Source organism: Pyrgilauda ruficollis, unplaced genomic scaffold (assembly GCF_017590135.1).
Source record: "Pyrgilauda ruficollis isolate IOZ18807 unplaced genomic scaffold, ASM1759013v1 scaffold24, whole genome shotgun sequence".
Lineage (NCBI taxonomy): Eukaryota > Metazoa > Chordata > Aves > Passeriformes > Passeridae > Pyrgilauda > Pyrgilauda ruficollis.
Window position 1 is genome coordinate 8,497,957 of NW_024523648.1, and position 24,325 is coordinate 8,522,281.

Here is a 24,325-nt window from a genome sequence, read left to right on the forward strand (position 1 = left end):
GGTTGAGGGTTTATTAATCTTCAGGGTGAACTAAAGCCTTTCAAAAGACTGTGCTATCAGAGTAGACAGCTTTTGATCAAGTGGGTTGCAGGATAATTGAGCAACACTTGTGCCAAATATGTCTAGGATCTAAACCAAAAATACAGAGTTTATATGTTTATTTTGGGAATAGGTTCATAGTTGTACGTTTGCCTTGTACAGCAATATTTATGAGAAATGACATTGAAGTGGACTTTAAACAGCACATTATAATATAAAATGTTGCTGTGTCTCTGAAGCACATCTGGTAATGCAAGATGTAAAGCTATTAATTTGGTCAGGACAATGAGTTCTTTATGAACTGGGGCTAGCCCATTGAAATGAGTTTGCTCCTGAATTAATGATGATGGAGGGTGGGGAATTTGGAGTAATGACCATCTGCTGGGTTGTTGATGTCCAGCAGGCTTTGAGAGACAGAGTGACGCCTGTGGTAACATGCTTGGGCAAATCTTAATTTCTGTATTGTTACTAAGCATAGAACAAGGAAACAAAAGATGGATGAAACTGTAAAATTTAGGTAATTTTTGCATGAGACAACTGTCTTCCAAGGGTTGAAGCTTACTATTATTCTACATTCCTGAGCACAGCTTGATTTGAGTCTCCCACCAGCCAGGAGAGATGAGAGACAAAAAACCCAAATGTTTTTTACTCTGGGGACTGGAGGAGCCCCACACAAGTGCTGTTGTGTTTCATCTCCTATGGTGCAACAGTGCATACGTGATAAACTGAGTCCCCAGCTCTTCATCCCTGTTGCTATTCATCCCATGTACTGAAATTGCTTCCCAAGATATAGTTTATCTGCCTGAAACTCTAACTCTCATGAAGCTCTTTAACAGCCTTTCAGCACTGAAAGTGGTGTACATTTCTTGAGATTGTCAAATCATATTTTGTCTTACCCATACCTTTATGAGACTTAAAGATATCTGAGTGTAAATTGTGTAGTGTAAATAACTGTATAAATGAGGGAGGCATGAAATTCCCTTGCACAAGTAATTTCCTTCCCTGCTTGCTTGGATATTAGTCTTCAAGGTGAGTGACATAAGCTGCTGCATGCTTGCTGGAAATGAGATGAGTAGCTGGGGTGTTTTCCTTAAAATGAACTGGCAGTACTGGTAGAAAAATGCGTGCTTCTTTCTGTGTATGTGGAAAGCATAATGTAAACACACATCTATTTATAAGTAGGCATCATACAAATATCTTAATATCTCTATAGTATCATGCTTCCTGCCGTTGATCTTTGTCACTAAAAGTAAACAAATAATTTTTCCTTGATGATTCTTATACATTAATCTAGGGTTGCAAACCTCTACTTCCAAAAATGCTGCTCATGGTAAATATCTTGAAGATTACAGCATCCATGGTGTTCTGATATGATTGGTTGGAATATTTGCGAAGATTATTTCATACTCTGTATGAAGTGTTTGTTTGGATATAGCGTTTTCCCTGCAGTCTACAGAAGCAGGCCCACACTTGGGAATAGGTGGAGTGCAGCCTTCTTGGGGAGGCACCAGTATCCCAGAGGAAAAGCGGAATGTAAAACATTACCCAATAATCAGGCACTGGGGGACCCGTGGGCCATCTTCCTCAGGCTCTGCATTTGTAGAGCATTCAAGTGTTCTTCCTAAGAGATTTCTTTTCCTTTATTGCAGCCAAAAGGTTGATAATCTTTTTTTCATTTGGTATCTTCTTATAAGATCTTGCTAAGTAACCACTCCAATACATCAGTTGAAGTAGATATTTGATGGAGTTCTTGCAGGGTAGAAAAAAGAGCAAAACTGCAGCGAAAGCTCACAGAACATGTATGTGGTTGAAATGGACTTTATTATCTATTTCAGTTTTAATACATGCTTGAATTGGTAAAAGAAAAATATATTTTTGTAGTTACTTCTCTGAAAAGTGGAGAAGTTCTCTTATTTCCTTGGACAAATATGCTGAATCTTCAGCTTCAGGGATGTGAGGCTCGTAGTTATGGATAATCTGTTTTAGCTAGTAACTTTTGTAGCAAATTAATTAATTAAATAGTTGAGTTTCTGTGTAAATTTTGCTGACAGTTAACTTTGGAAAAAGACAAAATAAATCTAGACATACTATAAAGGTTATGCTAATTCAACACATCAAAGTTTACATGATTCACACCTCATTCTTTAGTTTTGTAGTTTTGTTTTGGGTTTTTTTTTTGCTTTTTTGGTAGTAAGAACAATTTGGAAGAAGTACCACATAGTTTACATGTTTTGAAATAGATGAATTTTTTCTTGAATTTAGGTGTAAAAACTCAAAGCTGTCAAAAATAACAGGTAATTTTTAAGTTTGGTAGTTGCCATAATGTTCACTATAGTTGCTTTTATTAAGTATCCTGGGTTCCTGTTTTCCACAAATTGGGGTAGACGCTAAAATGACTGAACAGTTTTTAAAAAGTTTGGCCTTTGTTGTATAACTAGGATTCATTGCAGCTTCTTCCCAAACTTTAATAGTCTATGCTTAAACTGTATTACAATTTGATTTAAAAAAAAAATCCAAAGCCCCCAAACAACAAAAATTCCCTCCCATTAAGGATCTGCTTTACATTTCATGCTGGCATTAGCCTGGTGGTGCCACAGGGATGCCCACACTTAAACTTGTGTATTGAACAGCCAAAAGAGGACTTTGCTTGCTACAGGAGGGCTGGGCAACTGCCTCTGAACTCTGCTTGTGCAAAAATCTCTTGCTCTGACACAGTGGAAGGAGGTATCCACCATTTGTTGGATACACAGGAGCTGAAAGTTGCAGAGAGATTTCTGGAAGTACAGAGACAGAAAATCATGCTTCTTTTAGAAAGGTTTTATCTGCTCTGTTTTAAAGGTCAGGACTGAAAGGTAGAAGCAAACCCTGACCCAGTGGCACATGCATAAGGGAAGAGGAGTTCAATTGCATGTAATTATACTTTCTCCTCTGCAGAAAGTATAGTTGTATTTTATTCTTTCTTCTCTCCTGTTCTGCTTTTTATGCCAGTGTGTGTTTTTCTGTCTCTGTCCCCAGTCAGAGTTCTTTAGGTCTTTGAAGCGTGTAATAAGACACAATTAAGAAAAAATTGTTCTAAACTTATGTGTCAGTAAGTTTTTATGAGCGTAGGTGGTGTGAGAGAGGAGTGCTGTAAGGTTACACCTGTGTAAAATTCAAATGGGCCCAGGAATGTTCCCAGGCGTGGGAGAAGATTGATCTGTGATGGTCATGTTTGCTGGTGTGATGTTGGGAAATGACACAGACGGTTTCCAGGCCTGAATCAGTCCCTAGTGCAGTTCAGCCATCACTTGAAAGATGGTTCTAATGCACCCTGTTTTGGAGACTAGGATTATTCATTGCCAGATGTGTTATTCTGTCCCAGCTTGCTTTTGCACCCAGGAGCACTTTTTGGGCACATCTAATGCATTAATTTAAGAGTAGCCTTAGTTTTTCTGATAATGAAACCCTGCAATGTGACCTCAGCATTTATTCGGCATCAGAGAATCTGCAGATTGGTCCAGAAATCCCACGAGTGTTTTCACTGTGGGGAAGATCAAGGGTCACGTTTTATTTGATGTCAGCACATCTTCTCACTCAGCATTTCTCTGCAGATTTTTAGTTCCTTGCTTGGGTAAGTTTGCTCCACAATTGCTGTTGTTTATGTCAAAGTGAATTTCTGGATTGTTTGTTCTGTAGAGAGAAATGGAGGAGTTTGGAACTGGGAAAGAGGAAACAGAAAAGTTTGGAACTGACTTGGCACTTGTTAAATTGATATGCCCTGGTGGGTGAACACATAGTGGTGACCATTAGGGAAAAAGTGATAGAAGCTTGGTGGCATCTCGGAATACTGCAAGGCTGTGGGAACAGTGAGAGGATGAGGAGGAGATCAAGTAACTGTCATCGAATTTAAAGGGAGCAAATGCTTCTTCCCCCTACTCCTCTTGCCTAAATGCAGTAAGGCTTAGAGGGCTATAGGAATTCATTTGCGGATCAGACAGAGCGGTTCCCTGCTTTTTGTGGTAATGTACATAGCTCTTGGTGTGTGTCTGAAATACAACAGGGACTTTTTCTTTTTTTCCTGTAGCCCCACTGAATAGGCTGGCATAATTTCAGAGTGAGGCAGGGCCAGGTGGTTTCCTCTCTCTGCTGTGCCTCTTGCTGGGTTCAGTGGGAACCTGGTGTTGTTAGTATGCACTCTGTGTGCCTGTGTTCCTCAGAGGACAAAATGTGGGCTAGGCAGCAAGAATGGAGGAGCTGGGGTTTTTGTGTACTAAGGATGGCATTACATAACTTGAAACAGCATTATTGGAATACCTCTGTGTTGTTTCAGTAGATCAGTGCTTAATTTTTGAATGAAATATTAAGGTTTATAAATGGTTAGTTGTGTGTCTTGGCAGTGCTTTAGGTTTGTTCCCCAGTTACTAAACTCAGAAGGGTGTTATGCAGAAAGTTCACATAAGTTATTTCTTCCCTTAAAAGTGGAAGAAAAGGAACTTTCATCTGAATTCACCGGGCTTAGCTCTGAGAATTCAAAAGGCTTTGGAAACTGGCTGAAGCTCTTGGTACTGACTTGAGTAATATCCCTTTGAATATTTACTTTAATCAAGCCTATTTAGAGATTCCCGCTCACACCCCGTCCTTATTTTTGTTGGTTTCCAGTACTAGATCAAATGACCAATGAAATATAAAGTTGTTTTCTTAAAAATAGGTTCTTCTGGAGTTGTCAGTGGTGTTGCTATAGCTGGATTTTGTGCTATTTTAGCACATAATAGGTATTTCTTTGTTTCTGTGTTTGAAAGATAAGTCTAAGTTATTTATTTTCTGAGAAGGCGAATCAAGTATCAAAGTGCACAATGGCTCAGACTCCATGCAGTTGTAGAGAATTACTTATAAACAACTGCTTGATCAAACCATGTCTCTTAGACTAATGTAGAAAAACATTCATCTGAAGGAAATCACCTTTCCAACTATAATACTCTTAAGTCATGTTATTTTTCCCCCCTGTGTTGTTTCTGAATGGAAGTCACATTTTGGTCAGCGAAGGTTTGCATTTGGCAATTCGATGTTTACTAAGAAATTTGGCTCTTCTGAGAAAGAATACTGGAGATAAGAGGCTTTATGTATTTGTATAGAATGAGTTTCCATGTCTAGAGAATACAGCAGTTTAACCCAAAAGAAATGTTTATTCAACAGCTTGTCACCTGCTTCTGTCAAAATGGTCATTCAAATTCCTTTGGAAATTCTGGCAGGTTAAAGATTGTTACCGTGAGTGGTTTCCCTTTCAACAGTTTTAGTCTCCTAGACCCTGTACTTGAGCTGATCAAGTACAAGTGCTGAAATAATTTCCTTTCCATTTCTAGTCCTATTTCATGTAATATTCCTTATTCTTTCTAATGAATATATTTAATGACTGTATAGTGCATGTGCTCTGTGAGGGATAAAGCATGAATGTAATTTGAAACTGTAGTTTCTGTGTGCTCTCACATGCAATTCAGTGCCACAAAAGCCGGTTGGACGATGCCTGCAGTTACAGAACTCTGAACTGGGGACATACTTTTCAAAGCCAGTGTACAGCAAGAGGGCTCCGGCTTCTCCATCCTGACTAGTTACAGTGTTCTGCAGATAACTGCAGGCTTTGGCTCTAGAAGGCATGTTGTTTGCAAGCCATGCTTCAGCAGTTGCACTCTGGAGTGGCTTGATAAATAGTGGAGTGTTTTTACAGGAAATGTCCCAATCTGAGTTATGAGGCTATTCATTTGGGTAAATTGCAAGGGAATGGACTCAATGCTGTTAGCTTGTCTGTTACTAATTTCCTCTTTTTTAACATGTGTGCGCAGTGTGTATATAAATATATATACATTTATACACATAGATGTATGTATTCCCAAAGTGGGGAGAAGGAAAAGCTGGAGGAACCTGAAGGGGTCCTGCAGTCAGCTGCCTGAGCCAGGGCTGGGGGGCTGCCAGGTTCGGCAGCGTTCAGAGCCTGCAATATGTCAGGGCTCAGCTTTTAACTGTTGATTCTTTTGTGTGATTTGCTGTGTTGTTTCCTAATGTTGCATACTCTGTGATGAAAACAAAACCCCAAAATTTTCATTGATGATACTTCACTGCAGTCAGAAAGTTAGATGGACTTTTTCTGATGGCTGTGGGTAAAAAAGCCGCAACAAACGCGTTTCAGAGGGCATGCCTAAGTAGTTATGCATGGCTGTACTTTGGCTAGCCACCCAAATGACAATTTCTGGAAAAGCCAGCTGAGTATTACTTGTCTAATAATTATAAAGTCTACATCTAAACCTCTCATTTCAGCAGTAATGCCATACTCAGGCAATGGCAGTGGAAGGAGACACACAAATGGGCTTTGTAGGATCCCATTCTCCTCGTGGTGAATCTGTGTCTGAGTCTTTCCTTTTAAATGTAACGGTGTCACTGTGTGTCATAGAGACAAAACTAATGAAGGATCCACATATAAAGCAATAATTATCCTTTATTCTGGTTTCAAGTAGATTTCCCCTTCATGAACATTCCCCTTGTTAGCAATGCCAAACCAAACATTCCTTTGTATCTCCCCCCCCAGCTTTAACTCTCCAAATGAGTTTACACTTGAAGGGGAAAATATCATTCTCTCTTCTTTACTTGGAATTAACAAGTGCTTAGGAAAATTTTTAAGAAAGTAAATTGACTTTCTGGACAGTGCTGACATTTTTGTCTTTCATCAGTATGACCTTATTCTGGAAGTTCTGTGGTTTTCTTTTACAATGAGGTCTGAAGTTATTTCTTTGAAAATTTGCAGTGAATCCAAACATATTACAAGTATTTTACAGAAAAGGTGTAGTAACCTAATTGGAGTTGATGCATACTAATTTCTCTGCTGTTAGCCAAATTGGAAGAAAAACAGCAGTACTTTTAAAAAATATGTGCATGAGACAATAAATTTGTGATTTTAATTTGGTGCAGAGCAGCATTTTGTGGTTTGCTGTTTTTTGGTTTGTTTTTATTTTGGGAGGTGGAGGAGAAGCTTTCAGAAATGTATTTAAGTGCAGAGAAGAAATACCCCTGAAACAGCTGATTTTGAAAAGCACTTTTCTGTATTTATACCCTTGAAAAGCATTGGGCTGTTCTGTACTCTTGGAGTATTTGCTTTTGGATGCTTTTGCTTATCTCTGTCAAGTTGTCAGGGTTTACATTGCATACTGGTTATGTGAGTTGAGGAAGATGTCATTCCCTATCTCAGTGCCTTGACTTTGGCCCTACACAGAGTTAAAAGACATACAAATTTCATTCTTCCCATAGATAATAGCTTTCTACTGACCTTGACTATAAGGAATTTCACTGTAAGAGGGCTATAAAGTTTTAATTTAAAGTGAAACAAGCCCCAGAAATACCTTCATTATTATCATAGTCTTGTGATTTCAAGAGAAACTACCCCAAGTGATAGACACAGCCTGATGTCCTTACTAAGCAGATGACAAGGTTGTTTCCTTTCTTCTGGTAAGTAAGTGTGACAAAGTTAGTGAACTTTAGTTGGGTGTCAAGAAACTTCCTGAAACAGAAATGAAAAATACAAAAAGGAAGTGTCAGAGGGTGAAACACCTGCAGACATAGCAAGATTGTTTCTACCATCCTATTTTTCAGGTGTATTGGGATTCATTGTTATGTTGTCCATCACTGTAATATTTATTCAGCACATGGGACTGGATTCAAGTAAATTTAAGGCTTTGCATATTATAGTTTATTTTCATTGTTACTTGACTTGTTTGCTGTAATTGGATTCCTTGGACTCCAGCAACAGCTTTGCTTCCTCGCAGCTTGTTTTGATTTTATTTCTTCCATTAAATGATGCACTTGCATCAATGGTGCATCAATGGAAAAGATCAGTGGTCTTTTCCAAGATGATGTTTAGTTATACCCCAAGCACAGGCATCACATAAAAAGAGAAGTGTCTTTTTAAGTGCTACACACCCTCTCTAATAGAAAATACAATTTGGAGGAGGCTTACAGCCTGTAAAAGCAGGTACCAGGGGCTCTTTACTACATCTGCCAGATGCGAGTCTGGAGGATTTTTTTGTTCGTTTGTTTTCCTTGTTTTTTTTCTTGTGTAAAAGAGAAATGGGAATAAAAGCTGAATGTTAGGATGCTAGCTGGGTTATGGCTCGTTTGCTTGTTTGGTTTTTTTAATATCTGTGAGTGGAGTGGAACAGCAGCAGCAGTCCTTGTCTTTAACCAGAAATCTTAAAATTGTAGTTGCTGAGCACTGGAGGCTTGAATATAAAAAAGACTAAAGAGGGACAGAATGTGAAAAAGACTGAAGAAGGACTCTTTGCGTGTGTGCATCCCTCTGATTGTTTATTAGCCATATCAGCATCTCTTCTAATTGTAGCAAAGTTCAGAGCTTTGAAAGGAATTCGAGTAATTCTGTGATAAACAATGCTGAAATTCTTTCCTCTTCAGTTTCCTTTGCTTAACCATGTGCACTATGAAGCAGTCTCTGCTACTGAAGAAGTTTGACAGGTTCACATCCAGCTGTGGAATGTATTGGATTTTTTTTTCTTCATTTATTAAGCCAAAACTTGTCGTTGTTGGGGCGGTCACGACACAGCGAAGGGACTAGAAGCAGTCTCATTTGGCAACTCTTTCATACGAAATATGTCCGACTTTTTATACACTCTGTGATAGTTTATACTTCTTCTACCTTAACTATTGGCCACAATAAATCAACATAACACCATTGGTGAAAAGTTACAGTGACTTAACTAACTTTCTAAAAATACTCCATCCAGCTGCGAAGTTCTCTTCTTATCTTTCTTCTGTTCCTCACTTCTCTTGGTCTCCTTGGTTACAGCCTTGAAGACAGCTCCTTATCAGCTACTTCTTTGCTTCTTGCTCCTTCAGCTAACAGGCCCACTGTTAGCTCCTTCCACAAAAACTATTGACCTGGTAGTGAGGTTTAGGTTCTGCAGCTCATGAGAATGAAATCCTAGAATGGCTTTGGTTGGAAGAGATCTTAAAGATCATCTAGTTCCTCCCTGCCATGGGCAGAGACACCTTCCACAAGACCAGGAGCTCAGAGCTCCACCTAATCTGGCTTCAACCCTTCCAGGGATGGGGCATTTGCCACTTTTCAGGGCAACTCCTTCTAGTGCCTCACCACCCACAGTAGTAAATTAATCTAAACCTATTTCCTTTCAGTTTGAAGCCATTCTCTCTTGTCCTGTCACTACATGCTCTTGTAAAAAAAATCTCTCTCCATCTTTCTTATAGGCCTGTTTCACATACTGGAAGGCCACAGTCAGGTCACCCTGAAGCCTTCTCTTCTCCAGCCTGGAAAATCCCAATTGTCTCAGCCTTTCTTCCTAGGAGAGGTGCTCTATCCCTCTAATCAACTTTATGGCCCTCATCTAGACTTTCTTCAACAAAATATAAGACCTAATGCATTTGTAGTTGTATTTCTCCTGAGAAAGATGCAAGAAGAGGGGATGCTAGTGACCAGTCAAAAATACCTAACAGATTAAAAAAATACTTTAAATTTTATGTTCCCCCACATATATATAGCTGGAAGGGTGAATGGTGAGCAAGGCAGAAGTGCAGCTATAAACCCAACATTCAGAGACTGTATTTAGGGTGACGTGGTAAAAGGACTGCATAAATTCTGACAGTGACAGAGAATTTTTGGAGAGGAAGGTCAGGTATTCTTTTCTGGCAGCTGTCAGGGTTCTGGCCATGGGTTTGGCTGTTATCACAGTGTGAGGACTTGTACCCTAAAATCCTGTAGTCTCTTTAGTGCTGTAACTGGTGTATATGCATAGTACATTCTTTTTGTGCTATTTCTGCACTTGTTATGTGAATTACTGAAGAGTCACAAAGTAATGGTGCTGGAAATAAGCTCTAGTAATAAATAAAATGTTGAACAGTGAGTTCTTGTCTATCTTGAAGCATTTGGTTTATTTTTAAATAGGTTTGTTTCAAATTCAGTTTTCTTTGTGTGGCCCTAATTAGCACTTAACAGTAGAAGTACTATTATCTAAAAAATGAAATCAGGAACCAATGTAAGGAAAACTCAGTTAAAAGATTTTATCTCTATCTTTCTAAGAGTCAATAAAGAAAACTATGCTGTTGGTTGGTTTTTGCAGAGTAACTACATGTAATGCATTGCATGGGGCTCTTAATTTGCTCAGAAAATGCTTTGCTTAGAATACAGTGTGCTTCACTGTATGGTTGTTGAGTAGCAGATTTCTTTGAGTAGATGACAACAGTATTTTGTGATAACGATAGCTGTTCTTGGCAGCTGTGACTTGCTACTGCTGTACTCTCAACAGTCCGTGCTGAGACTTGCCTCTAAGTCCCTAAATATCTTGGGACTGACCTGCTTATCCTGCTTTTCCTTGGTTTTCATCAGTGTATGTCAGGCATGTCCTGTGCTGAGCCACTTTACCTAAGTCTGTCTGTTTTCTCAAGCTTAGATTCAAAAGAAAGTGTCTGAAGTGACAGACTTTCTGTATGTAAGCGAAACATGATCTTTTGATGGATTTTTTTTCCTTTGTTCATGTGGGGTTTTTTAACTTTAATGAAGACCTGGAAGAGCTGCTGAGATTAACTGCACTGTACGAAGACATGAGAGAAGCAGTATGTGTACATAATTTGAAAAGTGCCCGGTGCTTTACAAAATAATTCTTGTTCGTTCTAGTTATAGGGAGTTTTGAAGTAAGCAAAAGGTGATATAGCTGCTTAGCTGTGTGGTAGCTAAGACTCGAGTGGTAGACACGACAGCTCAGAATGATGTTTAGCCCTTCCCCGACACGCTGAGAGACAGGTTCTGCTGCAAGCACTGGGTTTTGTCTGTCCGTGGAGCAGCAGCGAGTGCCACCTGCGGGAGCTCGGCTGGAAGCGGCTCCGAGCGGCCGCATCCCGGGAAGCGCTGCCAGGGAGGCCTTGGGTCGCTCTGTGTCAGCGTTCTGTAGCGCAGCGCCAGTGATGCCTTGTGGGCTTGGGCAAAGCTGCGTGTGCTAAAAAATATTTTCAGAAATACTCGTCAGTGGTTGATTTTTACATTCATTTTTGCAGAAAGAGAAATAGCAATGGTTGATTGCACTAAGGCATTTTCTACAAACTGCACTGAGGGGACTTGAGTTTGAAAGACAGTGCTTCTGCTGAGCTGAGAAACTGCTGTGATCAGCACAGAGTTAATGCATACATGCAGGAAACACATGCATTTCACCAATTAAAGCGGATGTCTTTCTGCTTAGGCTTTGAGCATATGCTTCACAAGGGTATTTGGGGAGTGTCAGTCAAGGTTTTGATCCCTCTTCCTCCTCCCACAAGACCCTGTGGGGAGTTTTCCTCTTTGTTTCTCTTGGCATAGAAGCAGCATACGCTGTTTTAAGTAAGGAGCCTTGCAACGTGGTTGGACACAGACCAAAAGTTGAGTATGGCTCATCTTTTCTAGAACTTCTATAGAAAGTTTGAAGGAGAAAATATTGTGTCACATGCCCTTCTAGACCTCACATCCGGCGTTACTTTGTAAAAAATACGATGTCTTGCCTTGCAGACTGAAACATGGTGATTAGCTGCTGAACTTGATCTTTTAGTGGTTTTGGAAAACCATGAGCAAAACCTTGGAATAGCGCTGGGAATGGATTCAAAAGTGTTGGAGAGATGGGAGGAGGAGGAAGACATACGCGTAGCAGTTAAACCACAGAGGAGCCAGACAGCTCCTTCCTTACATTGGAACATTTATGATGCTTTTCACATTCAAACACTTGAATTACAGTAAACCAGAATGAAAGTGACAAAGGGATTCTGTGATTTGGTCTTCGCCTGCTGGCAAAAAGTTAAGTATTTTGGATTGGAGCCGCAGTATGGATGATTAGCTCCAGAAACTAGGCAGAGGATGCTGTAGATTAAATGTTTTGAAGAAGCAGGCAAGAGAGTGATGTTACTGTGATTTTCATCCATGGTCAGATGTGTAAAGGGGGTTTTGCTCTTTTTTGCCATATAGATCATCACAATCTTGTTTAGACCAGCTCATCTCCTGCTGCATTTGTCTTAAGTGTCACAGTTACTGCCTTTCTGTGGAAAAGAAAGTGAAAGAATGGCATGGTTTGGGAATATCAGCAAAATCTGTAGCATCTTACCAAGACAACCCCACAAAATCCAACCCCCAAGCTCCAGCAAAACCCCTCAAAGCTGGAACATTTTGGTGTGTGTTGATGTGGAAAAGGGGAGAAAAGACTGGAAGATTTTTGTGGGACATTGTTGTAGAAGGGAAGCTGTAACTCACACCCACATCCAGAATGCTGCTGGAAGGGAATGAAAGGAGCCATTAGAATTCTGTGCAATTTTTGAAGGAATAACAATGAACTTGAAATTATGCTTGAATCTTAACCAGGTACTACCATATTACTTAGGAAGGCTGAGGGGTGGTGGTGAATAGGAGCAGAAATAAGGGCTTGGTTCATGTCCTCATAATTGTATCCCTTAGATCAGTGTTATTTAGGGTTTCTTTCAGTGTCACTTCTTGGTTCATGTGAAAGAACTGTGTGAGTGTTAGCATATAAACTTGTTTTATGGTTTATGTGACCTGGGATCAAAGCTATTCTCGTGGGGCTCAGAGCAGCAATGCATCTGCTCCAGAAGGGATTTTGTAGGCAAACAAATGGCAAAAACTAGATCAGGGACAGATGTCTTTATTCTCTAACAAAGATAATATGCAGTGTTTAACACTCAGATGTCAGAGTCTGAGTGTGTTGATGTGAGTATGAATTTTACCGTAGCCATCCTTGGAGTTTGGAATTCATCCTGAAACCTGAGAATGTGAGTGCTGGTTTTGGGGTTCTATGAGTTGTTTTTTGTTCTATGAGTTTTATTGCATTCAGAAATGCAATATCCAGTACCATTCATCCAAGAAGGATGTGCAGGCTGTCTCTGGGCATTTAATTGTCCTTATTAGTTTGCAAAGTATTTCATGTCAAAAAACCTACTAATATCTGTTTTATTTCTATCCCTCTTGCACCTTTTTTTATTGCAGCAGAAAGAACTCATCTAGATACTGTTTAAAAAATAAACCAACAGTTTTTCTGTTAACAGCACAGTATGTAATGTAGAATTTCAGGACTTCAGTTGTTTTACATGTATTGATGTGTGTTAAATTGACTGTTTAATCTGTAAAAGGCTGCATTTAAAATTGTAATAAAGTACTGTAAGGGAACATGTACTCTGATTGTGAATAAAGTGACCACAGCAGAATCTTATATTAATGTTGATTGTGCCTATGGAAGATGGGGGAGAAGTGCAGTTTCTGTCACTGAAAAGTGACTGTATTTGACTAGTTTTGGAAGAAATCCAACCAACTTTCTTGAATATGATCACTTCCAGCTATTTGAAACAAATGTAGACTAAGGGCTAAGGGTTTGACACAAAGGGGGAGGGTCAGGTTAGATTTTGGTTAGTGATGATCATTGTTCAACATAAATACATAGCTGAGCTCCATAGTTACATCTGCAAACAGTCCTGTGACAAACAATGGTCTCTTTCAAGAGCCTTGATGCTTTTTTGAGAAAATATCAATTAATTGCTGAAAGAATGAAAGTGGAACAGAAGTCTTCTCTCCAATGGAAATTTTTCCATGAAACTTTAAAAGTGAAAATTGTGACACTTCGATTAACATTAATAAACTTATCAACATTTGGGAATGACTAAGTTTTATTTTGTTTGGTTTTGGGTTTTTTTTGTTTTGTTTTTTTTTTTAAATTTTTTAGCAGCCCATGGGCTATAAATTTGAATGTTTTACTAATTCACCTACAGCACACTATTGGCTTAGATGCTGTGTTTAAAGGATCTTATGTTTTTCATAATAGTAAAGCTGATTTGCAGTTTTTAGCAGCTCAGGATTTTAAAGGCAAATCAATCTACTGGTAGGAACAAAAATTTTCTTGAACTAGGACCTCCCAGCATGCCTGTTTGGGTGGCCCTGGCTTATTATGGCCCATGAAAATGCATGGTCATACATCTGACTGGTTTTGGTTGCTGTTAAAAGAGTTTTGCTTAACTGAGCAATGTAAACAGTATAGCTGTGTTTATTCATAAATTATCAATGCATATGTATTTCAAGTTCTCTTACTAGGATGTTCTGTGAAAAAGTGCTCTAAGCAATAGGTGGCAGTTTGGACTGATGAATTCAAAAATACAAGGTACCTCATGGACTACTAGAATAGCTGAGCCTGAGATTTAGAGGAAATTAAAACTATTTCAATAATTATATTGCAAAAGTATTTAGAAGGGTCTGCGTGGAATGTTTTCATAAGGTGCTTAAAAACTTTAGTATACTACTACTAATAAGATTGTCTGGATAAGTGAAAATTATTTGTATAGAAAGTGAGCAAGCATTATTTCCTTTTATATTTACTAGCAAGCTTGTACCCCAAATGCTGCTCTTTGACTGGATTTTACATGAGTCCAGCTTGGCCTTACTGCAGAGAGAGGGAGATTTAGTTTCCTCGTCTGATTAGTACTTTTTTGTCAGATGTTCCCCTCCTAGATTAAAAGGAGGAATTTTATAAATAAAGGAGTGCTCAACATTGATTTTTGTTTTTTGAGTAATTCAAAACTTAGTGTGTTGCAGAAAACAACAGCAGAGTTCTGTATTTCTTTATTTTTTGAGTACATTCTGCAATTTCTAGCAATAGCATGGAACTGGTTTGCATTAATGAGATAGAAAGGGGGAAAGGTATTTTTAACAACATATAGATTTGTGTACTTTTAAAAGAAGTAATAAAACACTGTTTTGTGCCACATTACTGGACCTCAGTTTTTAGATGTAATGTTTTCCTTAGACAGTGAATTGTGAAAGTGCTGAAGACTGTGTCATGTTTGCACCTGGTTGTACTGTTCTGGTACAACTAATCTCCTGCAAGCTTTAGAAAAAGCAGCAACAAATTTCAGACTGTTTCATTGCTGGAAATCATTACATACAATGACAAGAACCTTTGGGGGGAAAAATTCATTATGGAAGGGCTTTTTCAAGCATTGAAACAGGCTGGCCGGGAAAGAGGTGGAGATATTTAAAAGCCACATAGACGTGGTGCTTAGGGACATGGTTTAGGGGTGGACTTGGCAGTGTCAGTTTAAGAGGTGGACTCAGGGATCTTGGGGGTGTGACAGTTTCTAGATATTGTTCTGAAGATGCACTTTCTAGGCACAGAGGCTGACTTTCTTTAAACTGTTGTAGCTATGTTAAGCCCTTGCTATCATGTTTTATAATGCAGAGCTGCTAAACTGGCAAGTCTGTAGAAAACCATCAGTGGGACTGTAGTTTTTAAAATTGCCATGGATTAGCCAAATGAACTGTTGAGACAGAGTTGTTGTAGCAGTGGCAGGTCTGAACCTGTTCGATAAATACCTTGGTTTGTGTGCAGTAATTGAATGATCCGGCTTTCAAGTTACTATTCCATTATTAAAAATGACAAGGTCATTCAACGCCCATTTGAATCCCACTTGGTTTTGTACCGGAATGATAGGTCATACTCCATAGCAAGGGATAAGCACACTCCATTAATTTCGGATAAATGACTGTTGGGGTGTGCCTTACTTGCAGTAAAATTGCTTTCTGGTTTTGAGTTTAGATAACAGAAAAGCAAGGCTATCACTTCCTTGGAAGGCAAAGTAGAAAAGGCTGGCCTACTTTAGACAACAAAAGATTGGACTTATGTAAATAAAAATTAGGGCAGAAGAGGCAAGAAAAAAAAGTCTTTTTTTATTGCTTGTATTCAGCACCTCTACAAAATGTCAGTGAAGGAGCCCAAAATTATTTCTGAGACTACTGATTTTATTTTTTTTTTCATTAACATGTCAGTAAGTGACTCTGTGAGCATTTTCACGGTGAAGTTTGCTTGGCATATTTACTTCAAGTCAATGCAACTCCAACCAACCAAAACCAGAAAACAAATATGTGGATATCCATGGGGTTTCTTCCATTTTTAACATATTTTTCCTTAATAAGTGATATGAAATTATTTATTTAAAATTTAAATAAAATGGTTTTTGTATTTTAAAATTAATCATAGAAAGTAAATATAGAATTTATTGATGAAATTTCTTGTTTCAAATATGTTGTGTGGTTAACTGGTTCCTATCCACTTTACTAGTAAATTACTGGATGGGTGGAATTTGATTTATAGACCTGTGTAATGTTCAGAGAATGTGTAGTGCATCATTGAATGCAGAGGGTTAGACACGAGCTTGCCAAGTTTTAGAATTAGTTGGTGTATTTATTCTAGCCAACTGCTTAGTGATGATAAGCATAGATAATTAAATTTGAGTAATCTGTTTGAAGAACAAATTTATTTTTTAATTGTCTTGTGGAGAGCGGGTTCTGTTTTACAGCTGATTTATAAAGGAGTTTGGAGACCCCTAGGTTTTTATAGTTGTTTAAGCCTCTGTTGTGGTCACACTTGTTTGTTCAGTTTGTGGCACTGTCCAGCTGTCTTTTATGAACTCATAAACCCAGACCTTCAGGTGGATAAGCATTACAGCTATTGATTTGGGGGGGTTAGAGAAGATGTTTAGCTAGCTCACAGTCTTGTAAATGTACTGTTGTGTGGATAAAACATCTGTGTTAAGGACAAAGTAATTTCTGAGTAAGACATGGTGGATTTTATCTTGAGTAGAGATGAATTGGCTGATCTAGAAAATCATATGGAAAATCTAGTAGAATTTCCATCAGTTAAATAGAAATTAATTTCTACCCTAAGAAGTGCTAGTGGATTGTAGCCTCACATATGTCTAATGTTTATAAGTATTTTACATATTTGTGAATTAAATATGGCAAATATACTTGCCCTGGATAACACACCTAAAATTCTATTTTATGACTTAAACAGCTTAAGAAATCCTACACATTTTGGGTAGTTTGGTTGTAATGCAAACCTAAGCTCTTTATTGGACACTCGGGCAGAAATATTTTCATTTTATGTCTGAGGATAGGATTCAAAACAAGCTATACGAATTTTGAAAGCAAAGTAATTTAAGAAGGGAGGAAAAAAGGGCCATTTATTTGAGTTCAGTCTCAGTTCTGCTGCACAGTTATCCAGGGGGGTCTCCAATAGCTCTGGATCTGATGGCTATCTTGAAAACTGCTTGCGAAATCTGCTCTTGGCCTCAGTGTTGTTAGAAAGTAGATAATTCCTTCATTAGGAATTGAGGCTGTACTGTGAATACTTCTGATGCTGTGCACTCTGTACAGTGCTGTACACAGCACTGAGCTGTGTGAATTGTCAGCTGAGGTGAAGTTCCACTTGGCACACAAACTCCTTCAGACAGAGAATCATCCTTGTTCTGATTTGTCTGGTCTTGGTGCATCCTGTCTGATCTTGAGGCTTTCATTATGTAAAATGGAGTGTCAGCATTGCTGGTGATGGGAAAATATTCAAAGGTGCTGGAAAGGAGGATACAAAATCCCAGCCAGTGTGTGGTGGCCACATGTTGACCACTGGCCAGTACCACAGAGGGTACATAAGGTTGCTGTAAGAGGAGATGTGTTCACTGCTTTCCTGAGAAGCCTTTTCTTCTCTGCTCACTGCTGTGCAGGAAGAATTATTGGTGCTCTACAGTGTAGCAAAGCTTTAATTCAGTGGATTTTTGTGTTTGATGCAGGCTGCTGTGACCCTGCACACTGGAGATGGTCACTCCATGGTTAACTTCAGCAGTACCTGGGTGTATGCAGCTCTTCCATCCCAGTTCATAGACCTCTCACTTGAAATTAACTGGGGCAGAAAAATGTGTGAAATCAAAGGCAGCAGTTCACCAGATGTAATTAGTGCTCTCAGGTATGAGAGGGTCCTTTTGTGCCTGCCTACCTGGTAGAACATCCAACTGAGAGCCTCCTGAATGGTATTGCAGTTAATCCTGAGAGAGTTTTGTCTGTTTACACTTCTTACACACAGACACAGAAGCGCTGAAAGCTGAAAACCCATCCTTCACAGGGGCCGTGGAGCAGGGGAGTGCCTTACTGAAACGTGCTGGTTTTGATGGAGAACTCTTCTTTGCTTTGTGTCCATTAGGTTCTACTAAGCCTGTGTCTGCAGAGATGCCAGATAAAACACCAGGTGCTACAGAGCCTGTGCCCAGAAGTGAAGGTTAGTAGTTTTCTTCCATTCTTTTGTCTATTGGAAAAAAAAAAAAAAAAAAGTTTGGATTCTGTGAAGAATTTTTTGAAGTTAAAGGCTGAGTTTCCCTTACTGGACTTAATTTTAAGGGAGAGCTGGATTAGTATTATATGTGCATGTCTATCTAGGTAGCAGGATATTTTCACTTGTCTTTGAGTAACCTCTCCATCCCTCCCTAGCCCATCATCCATGAGAGTACTAAAATATATAATAATGGGGAAGTGCACTGCTAGGATTTCAGCACTGGAGATGTTTTGTCCCATTTGCTAAAGAGATCTTAACTGAAGCCAGTTTTTTGTACAATATACTTGAGTCTCACAGAACCAAAGCTGACATTTAAGATGTGGGTTGATTGATAAAAGGAGGAATTGTCTGTGTGATTTTCACTAAATCAGTGGAATCTTGAAATGCTCATTCAGACCATTTTGTTTCCTCTTGAGGTCTGTTAATTTTAAATTCCCATATCTGAAAGTTTGGTACTTGGTTTCAGGGCAAATTCATTATTTGAAAACAATTGTAACCCTGCCTAACTTGATTCCTTCCTCAGAATCACTGCTGGATGTGTCATTAAGGCATTTTATAATAAGTTGCTATTTCATGTGAAGTGAAATTTGCTATTTCATTGTGAGGTATTTCTGACAGTATTGTGTTAAAACTATAGTAGCTCTTGTATATCCTTGCTTTCTAGATCATTGTTGTCCTCACACAAGGACTATATTAATTCAAATGTGTGGTTTAGTTTGACTAAAGTTTACAGTTCAGGATTTTTTATTCTATGGCTCAAGACAGTTGTCTCAAAATTTAGTTTTAAGTATTTTTGTAGATTTTGAACCTCAGTTTTGGCATTTGAAAGGCACGGAGGAGCAAGCTGCAATAATAATTTCAAGAAGTGCATCAAATACCATAGAGAAAGGTAATTCTCTTCATGTAAATGGTGTTAAATTGTGCTTAACTGTGGAAGACCTTTTTAAAATTTACTGTAAAGCTTAACATGTTGCTGGGAGAACTCTCCACACAAGAGGAGAAGCAATTCCAGCTAGTCTTTTAAAGACTGAGCTCTTTCTCATGCACATGTTGTGTGTCATCCTTTTAATTAAATGCTTATGCTAAAAGCATTGGAGTGTGTTTACTTGAAGCAAAAGCCTACAATAAAATGTAGCTAACTAAAATGATGAGATTATTCTGAATCTTCATTTTCAAATTGCAGTTATCATTGTACTTTGTTGTGATAAGAACTCATGAAGTTATTCCAGAGTCTGTATGAAATATCCTTGCTCACTTGGTTAGAGCAGGATGCTGATAACGCCAAGGTCACAGCTTTAGCCCCTGAATGGGCCATTCACATTAGAGTTGTACTTGCTGATACTTGTGGGTCCCTTCCAACTCAGAATATTCTCTGTGATTTTGTGTGTATGCTTTAACAAATGCAGTGTTTACTAAAACAAAATTTTATCCAGGTTCAATCTGGATACTTTGTTTTTAATTGCTCTTTAGGAACTAATTTTTAGATTTAAAAAATAAAAGATGAGCTAATGAATAATGATGAAGCTGCACTTAAGAGACCTGTTTTTATGTCTTGATGAAAATGCTCTACTATAGATAAAACATTCTAATGATATGAAGTCATGAGTGCTGGAAGTTAATGAGAGAGTTTGTTTTGGTTTATTGTAATAAATACATTCAAAGATGTTATGATAATGTTTACTGAAGAAAAAGATCAGACATATATGACAGTGGCTGCTGCAGCATGGATTGCAAGATAAACTTCCATAGTTAGTCTTTGATCATATACATCTCTATTTACTTAGCATTTATACAGCTAACTGGTGTGTAGAAATATTTTGCTGGTATGACTGAGTAAGAATTGAGAAGTGGGTGTTTCATTTCTCATGATTAAAATAGCAATGCTCCATATGTGCATAAACATTTATGTGAACTTTTGTAATTATTTCCAGAAATCATAACAACTTATTACTGCTTGTGTTTTTCCCCAAAGAAATATTCTTGCAGTCATTGGTTAAAAGAAAAGAAAAATGTGTATTTGTTGTTACAGATTTCTAACAATTAACCTCTAATGTTCATCAGGGTCAAGTTGGGTTGAGCAAAGTGTTGGCAAGTAACTGATTATCTGGAAACTTTGAAAAAGCCAGTGTTGCTTTAACCTAGCAGTGCCCCTCCCTGCCCCTGACCCACTGCTCCATATACTCCAGTTAAGCCGTGCAGCACACAGGAGCAGACAATTGAGAAAGGAGTTTCCTGTAATTAAGTTACTGTAACTTAGTCCTTGACTCGAGGGTCCCCAGTGGGTGGGCAGACTGTTTGCTTTTCTGCCACCTCTTCTGTCAAACCTTTTAGAGTCAACAGTTGTATTTATAAATGTCAATGCTTGCTTTGTGCTATCAGGAGAAAAAACCCAGGATCTGGAGATTTGGTTGTTGCAAAGATGGAAGTGTGTGCATATCACACAGGGAAAAATATTTTTCAAGAAGCTTGTCTAGCTATCAAGGAGTGGTAGACAAACAAATTAAAACAAAAAGCTCCTACCATGATCCACATATAACTATTTCTTAACTGTTTTCCTTTGGCAAAGCTATTATATTCTATTTACAATGGATGCATTTAGAACAATGTACTATGTCAATACCAGGAAGTGGATTGAGTGTATTTCTGGTTTAGCTTGCAAAGGAATTAGCATTTTTTTCTGCTTGTGTTTGCCGAAAAGTCACTCTTAAACTTCTAGTATAGTTAACCACTGGAAATGAGGGTGTGACAGGAGCACCCCAGCCACAGCTCAAATTCCTCCTCTCTCCTTTAGGGTGGCCGCTGTGATTCACAGTTGCTGCTCATGATGGTATTTGGAGCTGAGGAGTTACTTATTTGCAAAAATTTAGGGGAATGATTGTAGAATTCTTTCACTACAAATTATCTGTCCTATAGGATTAAAACTTTTTCTACCTTAACAAAATTATTATGATACTGAAATTTTTTTCATAAAACACAAGTGTTTAATCCGTGGATAGTGGATTAATTTTTTTGTCCTGATACCTGTGAACAGCTGTTCACAACATAGCTAGGCTTGCTTCGAAGAAACCAGATGAGGTCTACCTTAGTGTCTGTTTGGAAGATTCACAGACTCAAAGTTTTTTGGGATATCAGTCAAGTGCTACCTTAGCAGTAGCTTTATGCAAAACACTTAGAACATATATATGGATGTGGGAACCTTTTTTCAGTTTCTCCAGTCAGCTTGACTGGTTGTTTTTCTGTGCCTTGAAGTAGGCATATTTGAAGAAGACATGAGGAAGTTAAACTTCCACAAAGTCTTCTTCCTTTCCCTCTTCCCACACCAACTTTTTCATTTAAGTAAGAGGCATGACTTCCCACAGCTGGATCCTCTCTTACTGACTTCATGGTCCACACTTGCATCCTGAAGGAAACGAATGTTACACCTGGACTTTATAAACAGCCACTGACAAATCCCTGTGGACAGCAAGCTTATGTCATTGTAAAATATCCTACAGCAACAAGCAGTGGTTTTCCTTGCATTGTGTACCTTATGGCACTAATGGGAGCCTGCCAGCTCTTTCTGTTGCTGCTTGTGATGTCTCATTGCATTTTGTAACTCCTCTGACTTAGATCTGTCTGCTGTTTCTGCTGTAATGTGCAACGCTGCACAGGAAAAACGTGCAAGCACAACCCCATGGATCATACACTTCAAATGCAGTGAGGAAAATAGCATCAGTATTCCTACTTCCAGATTTTGCCAAGGCTGATTCTTTAATGGCAGGAATGCCAGGGTGTGGTTGTGTGGGTTAGTAAGTGCTGCTGTGCTGCCTTTTGTCCCAGTGCTGTGTGGGCTTTCAGAACATCCTGTGTAATGGAGAAAGTTGTTGTTACACTTTATTGTTACTACACCCCTTTTAAAGAAACAGAGAAATAGATGGGAAAATGAAGCATCTTATCTAAAGCTTTTTCAGATCTTATGTGCACGTGAAGTTATAGGAAGCTATGGTGATGGTGCACTTGTAGGCTTAACAGTATATCACTGGGCTGAGATGGGCACAAAAAAATCTGTGTGCTGACACTGAGTGGGTGAGATGGAATATAAAAGGCCTTCGCTATTTATTCAGAAGGGGATGGACATTGTGGACTTCCCTGCAAAATAATAATGTGAATTTTTAAAAATCATGAGTTGAAAGGGAGACCAGAGAAGACAGCTCCAAATAAATGAGCCACTGTAAATTAAGGAATGGCCTTTAGCTGAAAATGGTTGGAAGCTAGAAAAGTGATGGGGAAAACACAGTACGTGCTTTTTATATTCTCACTATCCCCAGTAATTTAATCTTCCTGTGCCAGGTTATTCCTTAGTTACTACTCATAGCCTCGTTTTGCAGCAGCTTTTAATGTCCCCAAAATCATATATTGATGGAGGAGAAGTCTCTGTATAAGGACAGTATCTGAAATTCTTAACCCTAGTGTTTATAAAAGGAGGTGATGAAGCCTAAGTAGATTTGAAAGCCGGTTGGAAATGTGAGAAAAGTGAAGTGGAAGGGTGATGAAATTGGATATTTTGTTACTGACTCCTCACTACATTGTTGGCTTCCCTAGGCGCACTGCAAGAGGGTGGCACATCTTCCTTTGAAAAAGGGGTTGTGGGCTGTTGTCACAAGGCATAATGACTCTTGTCATAACTCTTGTCACCTGAGTCCGCAGGAGCTGAGCGCTCGCAGGAGCCCGAGGCAGCTGCTGTGCTGCAGCCAGTCCGTGCAGCCCTGCGGTGTGCAGCGCAGCTCGTGTTCCCTGCGGTGCCTGAGCCCTTAAACCCAGCCTTGAATAGCTGGCCGTGCCATGAAAGCACTTTGGTGAGCTGCCTTGGTCACCGAGCCGCTCTGGCTGCGTCACGCCTTCTTCTCAGTCGCCAACAGGATGAACCTGGACTGGCTTCTCAACTTCCTCCGCTCAGTGAGGAGGAGGAGGAGGAGGTGGCTGTCTTGATCTAGGGCAGTGAAGGGCAGACTGTTCTGGACCTTGTGAAATGTTTGAGTACAGGAAAGCCTGCTCCCCATCAGAAGTGAAGACGCAGTTGCTGTAATGTAATGGTGATTAAGTCACTGATTACAAAGGTTGGGCCATTAACAAGTAGAAGGACTTGTTCTTCAGATGCCCAGCACTTTCCCTGGTGTCCTGACTGGCTGGTATCCTGCCAAAGATCAGTGTTCCAGTCATCCACGAATTATAAAATATTTATGTGGCCTGAACTGCTTAAACTTGAGGTTTGGAAAACTAAGGAGGGTTTTTTTATATCAGTGATCCCATTTTCAAAAATTACTTATATTTTTCTGTTTCAGTGGTAACTAATTCTTAGTTGTCAGGCAATTAAGAAGTGTAGCACCGATGAATTTTTTTCTTTTGTATCAATAAATTGCACACGATGTAAAATTATGTGTATAATGTTTCACACGTAATGTGCACATATTAAATAACCGATTTGGGGTAGTTCAAAACAGGGAGGCCAAATGTGGCTTGCATGAAGCAGTCAAATGTGATACATCTTGATGAAAACCAGCTAGTTTCTTTAAAGCCCTTCTGAGTCCTACTGTTGTTAATTTATTTCTTAATTGATCTTTCAAATCAAGAGAAATCTAAAACAATTCAAACATTCCTGGAGGAGCAAAGGTTCCTTGCTAGAGAAAAGAAAGAAGTGGCATACAAATTTTCTGTGTATTGAAGTGTAAAAATTCCTTTTCCTATCAGGAATGATAAACAGTCTCTAATTATTTAATTTATTAATTATTTTGAGCTTAGCTGTGTATATAAAATGTTTGACAAAAAGATTGATTGAACACTCCTTTATGAATGGGTTTTTTAAATGTTTGTGTTATGTTTAGCATCTGTCTTGCTTACCACCTCAGAAATGTGCTGCTGATCCTAAAAAAAAGCTATTGCACGTTTAAGTTATCTTTTTATGTTTAAAAATAATTTGAGTACCATGATAGTTTTTGGAGAAGGCCCCAACCAGAAGTTACACTCTAATACTGGAGTCTTAGCTGGAATAAAAGCATAAATGTACTATTCTGTGACTATAGATCTTAGCAGTATGCTTTGCATCAGCTCTTTCTAGATTGGGATTGATAACCATTGCTTCTCTTGAG

At 38.8% G+C, this 24,325-nt stretch overlaps 1 protein-coding gene across 2 annotated transcripts in view; it reads left to right on the forward strand.

Annotated features, from left to right (window-relative positions):
• Nucleotides 1–24,325, forward strand: part of PLEKHG1 (pleckstrin homology and RhoGEF domain containing G1) — a 126,820-nt gene that overhangs the window by 19,443 nt on the left and 83,052 nt on the right. For both annotated transcript variants that reach the window (XM_041470028.1, XM_041470026.1), the window contains exon 3: nt 18,072–18,146. In XM_041470028.1, the coding sequence (XP_041325962.1) occupies nt 18,098–18,146 (49 nt within the window). In that variant the 5' untranslated portion in view covers nt 18,072–18,097. The remainder of the gene's footprint in view (nt 1–18,071; nt 18,147–24,325) is intronic.